The 13101-nt window shown below is 41.4% G+C and overlaps 1 protein-coding gene across 2 annotated transcripts in view; it reads left to right on the top strand.

Moving 5' to 3' along the window:
• NELL1 (neural EGFL like 1) overlaps positions 1-13101 on the top strand; it is a 564084-nt gene that overhangs the window by 536166 nt on the left and 14817 nt on the right. For both annotated transcript variants that reach the window (XM_063117360.1, XM_063117359.1), the window contains one exon: positions 651-844. In XM_063117360.1, the coding sequence (XP_062973430.1) occupies positions 651-844 (194 nt within the window). The remainder of the gene's footprint in view (positions 1-650; positions 845-13101) is intronic.

The raw sequence follows: 13101 nt of genomic DNA, 5'->3' as shown, positions 1-13101 counted from the left end.
GAATAATTACTCCAACTCACTATTTTTTTAAAAAAAAAAAATATCTACAGAGGACAAACCTCTGTTTGAAGGACTGCTCAGCACAACTCCAATTTAAAGACCAAGAAGAAGGGAGAGCAGGGTTATTAAATTGCCCATCAGCACTTTGCACTTGAACAGCAGATTAAACAGAAGGCACAGTTTTCTCCTCTGTAGCCAGCGTTCCCCACCATGGTGACATGCATTGGATTTTCATTTATTATTTCTAAATTTGAATACTCTATCATATGCAAATTTTATGCTAATCTGTATCCTCTATTGACCTCTTGTTTGGTGATACATCTCCTCTGTTTTTGTTGTGTATGTGGCCACCCTAGTCTTGGTAGGTGCATCAGCTGTTAACCATTAAGCATCCATAAAGTGCTCTAATAATAATGTGTTGGAATGTGATTAAAGCTGTTTCTTTTCTTTTCTTTTCTTTTTTCTACTCAGTTATGATTTGACTTGAAAAATAGCTTTAAAAAGAATAATTTCCCTTCAAGCATACCATCTGGCTGTAGAAATGGTGCATGCTTTACCTTTACAACCCCAGTCTAGAGTAGCTATTTAATTCTCCCAAGGGACAACTGATCAGAGTTGCTGAAGCCCAATAAACTTTCTGTATTGTGCAGATATTGATGAATGTGCCTTAAGGACTCACACCTGTTGGAACGACTCAGCCTGTGTGAACCTGGCAGGAGGGTTTGATTGCCTCTGTCCATCTGGACCGTCCTGTTCTGGTGACTGCCCGCATGAAGGAGGCCTGAAACGGAATGGCCAGGTATGGACTTTGAAGAAAGACAGATGCTCTGTTTGCTCCTGTAAGGTAAGTTCCTATATGATTTGCTTTGGGTAGTTCTCTCTGATATTTACTCTGTAAATAACGTGATTTGTCCTTCTGCTTAGGTACTCTTTTTGTAAAAGGTTTTGTGTGAAGAGAACCAAATCCACTTCACATTTAAAGTTTAATCCTTTGAAAGCAAACAAACAAACAAACACCATGGTCTCTTACTGGAGAGTTGGAATCTAGATTAAAAGGCAACATGCTTGATCATCTTTACTTTGTCACTTATCGTAGCATACGGTTGGGCAGAGCTGATGCTTGTGGAGGATCTACTTTGGTTTCCATTAGAACCCTGAGATCCACTAACATGAGATCCAGGTGCAAAAGAGTGGCTTGGAGAGGTGTTCATAGACTTGTGGAACAAAGTGCCTCTGAGCACATGTTCAGCCTAGGAATCTATTTGCAGTACCAGAACTGGCACTTGCAGACAAATGTAGTCCAGTTTAGCACCTCACAGGTTTTTTTTATTTCAGCAGCTTTATGTAGAAGGGGGGAAAAGAGAATAAGGAAGTGAGTAGTGGCTGCACTGGTCTTGCACCCAGAATGTCTCTAGGGCTAAGCTATTAAAAATAGTATAAAAGTGTGTGTGTGTGTGTATGTGTGTGTGTGTGTGTGTTTTAAAAAGAGGAAGCCAGTGTCAGCTGCATCAAAGCACAATGTGGAATCAGTGCAGGTCAGACAAAGGTACCAAGAAGTTGGGAAGAAAATTTGATGAGAAAATGTGAGGGTGGGGTGGGGTGAGGCGGGGGGGGGAACCATCAAACCCACTGTTCATTATTTTACAACACTGGTAGGTAACCTTTGTAGTCAAGGGTCACATTCCCTCAGGAAAGTGGTTGGGGATGGTCACATATCAGTAATGTGTGGCATTAATGATCCATCTATCCATCCATCCTCCCCCCCACACACATTTCATCCATCAAACACCCCCCCTCTCTCTCTCTCTCTCACACACACACACACACACACACACCCATCCATCCATACACTTTCTTTTCATCCACATCCTTTTCATTCACACACTTTCCCCGTTCACATTTCTGTACTGGGTGAGGAAGCGGAAAATTCTTTTTCCACTAGAGGTTCACTTTCCTTCCGTGTTGGGTGGCAGGAAAGAGGCTTCTCTTTCTCCCAGCCTAGCAGGAAAGTAAAGGAAATTGGAAACCGAGCTGGGAGTGCTTGAACAAAGTGAGGTTCAGGAAGTGCTCAGGGAGTGTCATGGGACGCATAGGGTGAGCATCATGGGTTGCCCACCTGTGTTCCACAAGATATGCACACACTTCCTTTTGAGACTTTTCTTTTCACCTATTCTTTCTAAGGTACGGATTTGATTTGTTTTAAAGTTTTACTTAGCTGAAATGCATCTAAATTGTGAATAACAGCATTGGGGCAGGAGCCTTAATCTGCTGGAAACAGAGGCTAGGATTTACCTCCTGGCAGTCTGTTTACTATCAATATAACCATTGGAATGGATTAATCTAGTAGTTACAGCTGGGTTGTTTTACATTTATAATCATTAAGCAAAATTCGTGATTTTTTTTTTAAAAAAATGATACTTATCTACTGCAGTATCTTTTAACTATGTGTTTAGCTCTTTGTCATATCGCACAGCATAACCAATTAGCAATAAAAATTAACAGTGAAGCGAATAAAGTGTAACAATGTTTTACAATGTAAAGTAATATTTTATCTAAAAAGAATTCATAGCATTTCTATTTCGCTTTCGAGTATTCAAAACACTTCACATACATTACTTCAGTGATCCTTACAACAGCCCACCATGGCTTAATATACTTGCAGCAGCCGTTACATCATGCCAGGTGCCCGTAGGTGCCATGTTTGCATGTCATGCAAACCCAGATGTCAGGGGCTGCTTGAGAGATAGACAAGCCTCAAATAACCCTAAAACAAGCAAAGGGTTATTTGAAGGTTGTCTAACCCTCAACTCTACCCCCTGATACCGAGGTTCACATGATATGACAAGGCACAGCAAAGTGGGTGCCTGTGGGTGTCTGGCTTGATGCCTTAGTCCTCGCAGCTAAATTATGCCGTGGCAGGCTGTCATGCCATGTGAATCAGGTCAGCATAAGATAGTGTAATAATACAAAAATAATAATAACATAATTATTGTTATCACAATAACCCCAAATCAGAGACGTGATTTGGATTGGGAACTTTCTAATTTACAGCTGTGCTGCACAGTAGCACTCAAATGGACGTCGTGAATTTGTCAAATCTAACATTTGTTTGGAATATTTGTTTCAGCAGTATTTGCAAAAGAAGCTATGTCAGTTCTCCACTGCGTTGCAGTTTGGGATGGTGAGAATATTAGGACTCCGTCCCTGTCAACATTTGGCCAGTGTTTATAATGTGATACCACCGCCTTAGTGGTTATCTTCCTTCTGTCTGGGAAAGAGGAGAGCCCCGTAGTTCCTCTGCTGCCTGCTACATGGGACCTCTTTTCAGTGAGGTCAAGTTTTCCTTTCTCTTTGGGGGAAGGGAGGTCCATTTTTTAAAGCATTCATAACGAATGGTTTAAGAGCCCAGCAAGAGAGAGTGACAGAGTTACATGTAGGAACGGGAATGACCTGTACATATCCATGTGTCAGCATGCATGCATGAGCCATGCATGCGTTTTAATCTGTCTTACTGGTTTTGCTGTTGGACAGGTGTTGCAACATGTTGTGGATTGACCTTTATGTTAGAGGGGGGGATAGGGTTAGGGGTACCATGAATCAGCTACAGTATCTCTCATTTGATAACTCGAATTGCCCCGCTTACCGGGGAGCTGCCATTGTGGCGCTCGCTGGTCTGGTGGCAGGAAAAGGAAGGGAGCTGGCAGGAGCCTGTGCAGCTACTATTCTATAATTCTATTATTATTATTATTATTTATTTATTTATTTATATAGCACCATCAATGTACATGGTGCTGTACAGAGTAAAACAGTAAATAGCAAGACCCTGCCGCATAGGCTTACAATCTAGTAAAATCATAGTAAAACAATAAGGAGGGGAAGAGAATGCCAACAGGTACAGGGTAGGGTAAGCAGGCACAGGGTAGGGTAAAACTAACAGTAGAAAGTAACAGTAGAAGTCTGCACAACATCAAGTTTTAAAAGCTTTAGGAAAAAGAAAAGTTTTTAGTTGAGCTTTAAAAGCTGCGATTGAACTTGTAGTTCTCAAATGTTCTGGAAGAGCGTTCCAGGCGTAAGGGGCAGCAGACGAAAATGGACGAAGCCGAGCAAGGGAGTTAATGGGGCTGGAAGGAATTTTACCTGCCTTCTAATTGGCAAGGAAGGGGGCAGGGTTTTCACCTTCCTCATTGCAAGATTAGTCCATGTATAAATAAGTTGAACTACATATTTGTTGTTGTTTTTGCCTTGGTGGAATTGTATTGATAATATCAGAACTTTGTGTGGCATGATAGGCACTGGGCTGGATCAATTTGGGAGGGAGAGCGGGATTGGGCTTCCGGCTCCCCCTCGGCAGGATCCCCTTAAGGGATCAGGGTGGGTGTGGCACCGAGACCAGGCCAGCACGGTGGCTGCAAGGATGCCACATCCAGGGTGAAGGGAAAGGGGCTTCACATTAGCAGTCTGCGCCATGGTGGGCCTCTGCCCCTTCCACCCACCACCAGCACTCCTGGCAGGCAGGCGAGGAATGGAAATCAGACAGCAGTCGGGCTGCCCAATGGCAGGATCCATGCCCTTATGCCTCCGCCAATCCTATTCAAAATCAATAAAGTTGTGGCTAATTTAATAGCCAATTTAATAACCCATTTAAGTTGATGTCTCTGGTTTGTTCCTTTCATCCACCACACAGACACAATTAGACAGTGCGCCACACAACCCTTTCATGGAGCATATGAACTTTCACCTCTTCTCAACATTCCAGGTTCTTGAGGATCTATGAAAGAACATCAAGAACAAAAAATACTGTTTACTGAGCTTAATAAAGTTTATTGCTGGCTAGTCAGGACTATTTATTAAAATGTATTTAATATTCTCTAATAACTAGCTCTAGTACATTATGTATGGTTTTTCTGCAATGCCTTAATTGAAATGGAGTCTGGTATCTTTCACATAAAACAAATCCTTATTCTATGAGATGTACTGTTGAATGGAATCTCAGTTCATTGAAGTTGCTGGCAAAACCCTAATTAACTGATACTCCTCCGAGTATGCAGAAAGAGATAACCCATTCCGTGGCTAATGATGCCCAGTTTTGGCATAGCGTGTCCAGGACTGGGCCACATGAAGACTCTACTATTTGTTATTTTTAATGATAAATGAAAGGCAAGGGATTACTGCAGCACTTCATCAGACCAAATATTGCAGCTAATCCCCTCTAAACATACTGGTATTTGTTCCTATGAATGAGGACAAAATTTACTAAAACATTAAAATTCTAACAGCTGAATTAGTTGATTGCATTCATTACCAAAGTAGCCTGAAGTAGATTTTCTCTGCTTTCTCAAAGTCCATCCCTCAAGTCTTATGAGAATTATTACAGGATTGGCAGATACTTCGTGATTAATCCTATTTTGTTGTTGTTGTTGTTGTTGTTGTTGTTGCTGCTGTTGTACTTGTTGCTGTTACTGTTGTTATTGTTTCATGAATAAAGCTGTCTGACTGGCCTAATACTATGGAATCTGGGGTTCGGAATAGATACTCGTGGGGGAAAGAGAGATTTGCAAGATAGATGATATATTTCTGAAGTAATGGGCTGGATGAGGGCCAATAAACTGAGACTGAATCCTGGCAAGACGCAAGCCCTGTGGGTGAGTGGTTCCCGAGTCCGGGAGACAGGCTCATTGCCTGTTCTGGATGGGGTTGCTCTGCCTCTGAAAGAACAGGTTCGTAGTTTGGGGGTACTCTTAGACTCATTTCTGTCGTTGGAGGCTCAAGTAGCCGCCACAGCTCGGAGTGCCTTTTACCATCTTCGGTTGGTTCACCAACTATGGCCTCTCCTGGACAGAGATAGCTTGACCAAGGTGGTACAGGCATTGGTAACCTCAAGATTGGATTACTGCAACACGCTCTATGTGGGGCTGCCCTTGAAGCTGCTCCGGAAGCTGGAGCTAGTGCAGAATGCTGCAGCTCGGCTGTTGTCTGGAGCTGCCCCTTTCCAGCATGTAACTCCTCTGCTGAGGGAACTGCACTGGCTGCCTATTTGCTACCGGGCCAGGTTTAAGGTTCTTGTACTTGTGTACAAAGCCCTAAACAACTTGGGACCAGGATACCTGAGAGAGCGCCTTCTCCCTTGCCAAACTGCCCGGTCACTGAGGTCATCCGAGGGCCTGCTCCTGGTGGTTCCACCTAGATCCATCCTCCGATTGGAATCCACCAGGGGAAGAGCCTTCAGCGTGGTGGCACCCCTCCTGTGGAATTCCCTGCCTCTGGAGGTCAGGCAGGCGCCAACCTTGTACTCCTTTCGGCGCCTTCTGAAAACATCTTTATTCCAAGAAGCCTTCCCTTAATATGCAGCCTTGAATCTCTGTTTTTTGCTTTTTTAAAATTTTGTTTTTACTGTTTTTATTCTGTTTTCCCCCCCCCATTTTACCTTGTACACTGCTCCGAAATTTTTCAATGGGGAGCGGTATATAAATATTCTAAATAAATGAATAAATAAAGTGGGTGAAGACATGATTTAAACAGTCATGGGCCAGTTCTCATCAGCTTGATTCAAAATTGGCTCTGCATACAATTGATTTGGGTACTTTGGGTGTGCTTATATATAGAAAGGTGGGGTATATAGGTTCCTAAATAAATAAAGCTTTTGTAAAAGAATTGGAACATAACTTGTCTTTCCCCAATCTTGATTGCAAATTCAAACTCCGTAGTGCTCTCAATGATACACTGCTATCCTTAAAAGATAGCTGATCCTTACAGATAGGTGTTGCTCTTTGGAATCACCCTTACCAATGGTCCCTCTTCCCTTACAAAAACTTACAAGCTCATGGATAGGAATGTGCCATACAAATAAAGGGAAAACACACTCAATATGCAAGTTTAAACCTTTGGTTGTCCACATAGCAAACAGGCTACAAAACAAATCATAATTTCTATCTAAATTTCCTATTTAGGACTAAACAGATAGATGGGATATTACATATCTCACCAAATCTCCAGTCTATACTGGGATATGAATCAAGTCTTCACTGCTAGTCAGTGGTCTGTCCAATAACGGATGAACAGGGTCTCAGTTACGGATGGTCGGATCTGTCAATCTTGGTCTATTTGAGATTGTCGAGGGTTTTAGATCAAGCTTGTTCCATCCCATATTCCCATGAGTTTGTCATGTTATTATTTTTAAAGTACAGAAATTCATACTTTTTGGTGTGCATTTTCCATAACGTAATCATTAATCTATGCATTTTTGGGTGTATTTTTAAATTACTTTTTTCTGAATTACTTTTCATTGCTGAAATGCTGTTTTGTGGGCACTTTTCTCAAGTATACATGTTTTGTGTGTGCTTTCCCATATATGGTGCACATTTATCCCAAAATGAGCTTCATTATAAAACTTGCAAAAATGCGGCTTTCCAAACGCAAGGCTTGCTGAATGGCTTAGGTGGTGTGAATTGGCTAGATCTGTTTTGTCTTTAGACAAAATCTTGGAGGAGTGAATTTCTTTCATAACCCTAGTTTCAGCTCCCCTCTAGCTTGGTTGTCTTCTTTGTCTATGGCCTTTGCTAGACCTACCTTAAAATCCGGGTGAGAGGAGGGGAGAGCCCGCGATGCAACTATCGTGGGCTTTTGCCCTAGTCTACATGTCAGGTGCGACGAGCTAAAAGAAAGACCTGTTGCGTCCACTATTTTTTTTAGATTTAAAGAGCTGGCTGCGCAGGAACACACGAATGATGAAAGGTAAGTTTTTTGGGTTATTTTAAAAAAAGATTTCCTCGCTCCCCCCCCGATGGGTGCAGGGCTCCTGGGAAGCGCTGCGCCCCATGCGCGGCTTCTCCCGGCGACGTGCGAGTAATTGCGCAGAGCCGGGAAAAGCTGCGGAACGGGCTACACGCTCACGGTCTCAGGCTCAGCTCGGGACTGTGGGAAAAATCAGGCTAGGGAGGGTTGATCCCTCCCTGAGCCCGGGATCCCCTGTGCATCATCTGGACGCACAGGGGTGATCCCGGGTATCAGCCTGAGATATAGCCTGGTCTAGCAAAGGCCTGTGTCCCAAACCAACAGGGTTTATCTACATTTGATCCCCAAGCTGATCAAGTGATTCTTCAGGTGGTTTATGTGATTTATAATATGCCTTGTCCAGGGTACTAAGTGTTCGGGCATGAAGTGGTCCAGACCAGACTGGCTTATGTGAACTATTAGGTAATTCTAGACCGGGTTGGCTGATGTCAGCTATCAAGTGGTTTAAGATTGGGTTGGATGATGTACTGGGCCTCAATTTTCCCCCATTGGGAAAAGCAACATGGCTTCATTTCATTCAATTCAGGAAAGCTGAGCAGGCGATTCTTCTGTCATATTTTTGAGGCAAACTTTAATGTCCCCTCTTTCCTAGTAACCCTCAAGCTTTTTGCACAAATCAGGATATCCACAAATAAACAACAACCAGGAAACTGTGAGCTTGCCTGACTTGGTGCGAACCCAGGCAAGCCAGGTCAGGGATCCGTGATCTGGCATCCAGAGGCTGAGCTGGCAAAACCCCATCTAGCTCCACTCCCAAACTGGACTCCTCCAACATTCCTACTCAGGAAATCCAGTTTTTAGTCTCCACTCAGTCATGATGATCACTGAGTGACTAACTTTCCCCACAGGATTGTTGTGAAGATAAAACAGAGAGGAGGAGGACTGGGAGCCCTTTGGGTTCCATGCAAGAGAAGAAAAGGCAGGATATACATGTAATATTAATATTAAATTTAATGTAACAATGGTACTGGAAAACTAATTATGAACTGGATTCAAATTTAATTGCACTTGAAGCTTAGGTTGTAATCAGTTGAGGGAGGGACTTGTAAGCTAACCATTATCAGCCCCAATTTCCAAACTTTGGCATCGTAATTAGACATGGCATCTCACTAGGAGTGACAAGTGATATAATGTACATGAATAAGGTCTCATATAAACCATAACACTAATAAAATACTAAAGTGTATAGGTGTTTTTATGGATTCATTTATTTATTTTTGGCCGTCATTTTGTCATAAGAAGTGATATATATTCATTTTCATAGAAACAGCTGCTTTATTTTATTTTCTGATATTTGGACGGCATGTATTTCTCCTGCACCAGTAATGATTGTGACCCATTTAAAAAGTTTGCTTATCTCTACTGTACAGGTTGAGAAATACTTTGTTACATCATAAGCTTTTATTTTATTTAAACCTCCAGTTATTCAGATATATTAGATGCCCTCATGCTATTGGGTGAAAATGGCATAAAATTTGTACCCTATTTCTTTTGTGCAAATAAATGGCATGAAAAGTGCAAGGGGTCATATAACCATGCTGTTTGGTAATGGTAATAGAGATAGTGGTCATTGTGGTTCTTTTTGTTCCTATTTTATCAGCTGAAAGGGAAATAGATTCCCCACTTATCCATTCTGTGCACATAGTGGACGGATTATTTAGAAATTGCTGAGGTTATTTTAGAGATGGATATTTGACACGCCAAAGCAACAAGAGACTTGGGATAGTGTGAAAGGCTGAATATTTGTGACACAGAAATATTGGGGTCAAATTGCTCTCTGCAGAGTGCAAAGAGACCACGTCTGTATACATAACATAAAGTACTATGAGAATAAGAAGTTCATAGTCACAAGGAAGTCCAATATTGAGTTGGAAAGATGAACTTCTAATGACATCCAAATAATAGGCACACCAAGTAGATGCACTAGCTTGCACAATATATTGCGTTTGACTACTTTCATTTCATTATCAGTTTTGGATTTTTACAATGTTTAATTTAAAGAAACAAACAAAGCAAAACTAACAACTGTGCAATCTAAAGCTGGAGGGGGAAGGACAAGTGGAAATAAGTGCTCAATGAACTTGTAGAGCATTGGAACCCAAACTCAGCATCAGGTGGAAGAATAAGGAGATTTTGAGAAATGTATAAATTTCTTTCTATGGATGAGAGGTTTTGCCCTGTTTGAATTCCTTTATTATTCCATGGATTTCCTCTGCCCTGAATCAAACACCTCCTGAATTCAAGTTTAACCAGGAGAAAATCTAAAATTTCTAGAGTCGAACCATTTGCAATATGCTTCAGCTTTCTGTTTCTTCATGTCCCTTCCCCCACAACCTCCTGTGAAGCATCAGTGCATACAGTGTCAATGTCTGTACGGAGGGTCCACTGATAGCATGAGGTTCCTGCTCAGATAGAAGCCTCCTTCCCTGCAGATGTCTGCACTGTACACACAGATCTCTGGAAGAAGAGCTAGATGGCATAAGTCAATGTTTGGGGGAAATCTACTCAGTGTGACCCTGTCCCCTTTCATACGTTCAATTAAGTATTTTACAGAGTGCATGAATAGGACTCTACTACATTAATATTGTTCTTTTGCAGTGTTTTATTGATGTACATAATATGTGTCATTGGCAAAACATCACACACAAAAGAATATTAATATAACTTTGCGTTCACATCAAGATTTATTTTTGTAGTGTTTTATCATCAGTGCATGCACACTTCAGTTGGACACAGCACAAAACAACTTTGATGCAGTCATACATATGCTCAGATCAAGACAGCTTTTTGCAGCTTTTTTACCAGTGAGCCATTGTTAATGTAGAACTGAAGGAGCTGGAAGCTGCTGTAAATGTGTGACATGCATTTGCTTTGGATGGCATGGAAAACTGAACTGAATTAGTCCATTCAGTTCAATTTTCATTTGTCTTGCAATGAGTTCAGAGAGGAAAACCACTGGAGGCTGCGATATTGTTTTTCCTAGAATGCCCTGATACAACAATGTTCTGAAGTGTTTAAGGTTAGGGGTAGGGTTGAGCTAAATTCTCTCCTCCTCCCCTCCCCCATCTTCCAAGTGTCCCAGAATGATGCTCTATCAAAGCATTTGAGGAGGGGGGTGATATGGCAGCCACCATGTATGCCATTGCCCCCACATGTAGGGTGGCGAATAGTGTATGTTTTTAGAAGGGGAAATGTACAACAAAACATGAATACCAAAATAGAACAAATGCTCCAATGCTGAAATGCAGAAGCACCCCTGCCAATGAACCAATCCCCCCTCCAAATGGCAATGAAAACACAGGAGAAAGGCATTTCCCACATGCCGGAAAATTGGGCCTCTGCAAGGGAGGGTGTCCTCAAAAAGACATCTCCTTCAGATATTAGTAATTGAGCAGGTTGATATTAAGATAGGCAGTCCCTCAATAGCTAAGCCCTAATCATTTTAGCGGTTTAAAGGTTGAAGCCAACACCTTGAATTGAACCTAGAAAATTAACTGGCAACCAATGCAGATCTTTCAGTATTATGAGTATATTATCACAATACCATACACTGGTTAGCAGCCTAGCTGCCATATTTTGCACCAACTGAAATATGTGAACACTCTTCAAGGGTAATCCCATGTGATGTGGATTGCAATAGTCAATACTTGATACTTTTTCACTTACTGCTGGAGTCTCCTGTGCGGAGCCCATGGCCCCCAATGTTTCCATGGACACCTCTCTTGATGCCTACCAGGCTCATTGCCCTTCCTATATATATATTTTAACTCGGAGGCTTCAGCAACATCTTTATTTGGGTCCAAAAGAGTGGTTTTGGAGCTCAACTTCCATCCTAGACTTTTACTTAGGTTCTTGGGAAAGTTACTTTTCTTTTAGCCTGACTAGTCGCCTTATGGGAATTGAGTGTTTTGTGAACCACCGTGGAAGCCATTTTATGAATTGGCACCCCCTCCCCCGTGGCAGCATTTATTAATATCCACAGCACTCACAAAATTCAAAAAGTGCTCACTAATCCAAAGATGTTGTGGACTCCTGACCTACAGTGACACATTGGATGTGGTGGGCAAACAGATCTGTGTCCCTTCCCTGCCACAGCATTAAACCCTGACAGCCCTGTTCTTAAATGTAGTTGGGTTTCTTTCTTGAATTGTTCAGCAAGTGAACACTTTAAAAGAATCTCTCATTAGTATTCTTGATTTCAGTCTTATGCTCTGCATGTAAAAGCGCTAAATTGTTTATTCACCTATAATAACAGGTAGAGTTTCCAGCACAATAATCCCTATAATTATCATTCCCACAATTTGAATAAACTCATTTTCCCTTTTTCATCAAATTGACACATACTGTCCCCCCTTTTTTTTCTTTTTTGCATTCAACAACAATCTTGATGCTTTAGTTAACAGGATTCTAATTTCATCTGTAGCCATTCAAATGTGCCAGTTCCTATGTTTGTAAAGAGCTTTATTTCAGAGAGAGTAAAATAGAAATATGTTTTCAAAAACGTTTTGAGAGGGCATGATCTGGCCAAAGTGAAGCACTGTACATCCCAATGTTTTCAGTGGAAGAATGTGAAATTGTGTCCAGTTATTAGGTAGGGTGGCACTGTCTTATTCACCTACTGTTTTCATTTGCTAAGTTCCAAGTCAAGATGTATAACCAAATCTAAATTTAGATGAAGGGTTAATTTCCCCCATTCTATAAGAAATTCCTCTGACAATCCTGCTTTTGGAGTGTTGTGCATTCCTGTTAAACTAATGGGGCCATCTGTTCAGCTGCAATTTATTAGAAGTATTATCTCTGCAACTGTTCCAAAGTTCAAAAAGTTCCAAAGAAAACTGTTGCTTAGTAATGGGTAATAGACACCCATTACTCATATAATGGCTAATAGAAACATTTCTTTATCCAGCAAACACCATAAAGGCTATTTGCAAGAGTCAATAGTTTCTCCCATTTTGGGAGAAAAAAAGTAGTGAAGTCAAGAACTTTTCTATTCATACATTTTCTTAATATTATATCTTCAAATGTGATTCTTGAGAGCACACCACTTCTTTGTAATGTGAAAGGAAGCTCAACCTTACTTTGATAAAGGTTGCAATATGCTAAGCTAACTAGAATGAAATGCAGCCTTGATATTGGCTAGAAAGGGGAAAGCGGGGGAAGGGGAAATACAAAATACAATTTTAGACGTCCTTTGGCATTGAAATCCCCATATTTGAGGTTTGTGGATACAGTACTTAATGGGGCAAGTTGCTTGATCGCCCCTGTAGCAAACGGGAAAAGCTAAACAACCCAGGGGTAGTTTAGTGATGC

Source organism: Elgaria multicarinata, chromosome 2 (assembly GCF_023053635.1).
Source record: "Elgaria multicarinata webbii isolate HBS135686 ecotype San Diego chromosome 2, rElgMul1.1.pri, whole genome shotgun sequence".
Classification (NCBI taxonomy): Eukaryota; Metazoa; Chordata; class Lepidosauria; order Squamata; family Anguidae; genus Elgaria; species Elgaria multicarinata.
Note: the sequence above shows the minus strand (reverse complement) of the source record. Positions and strands in the feature narration are given on the sequence as shown.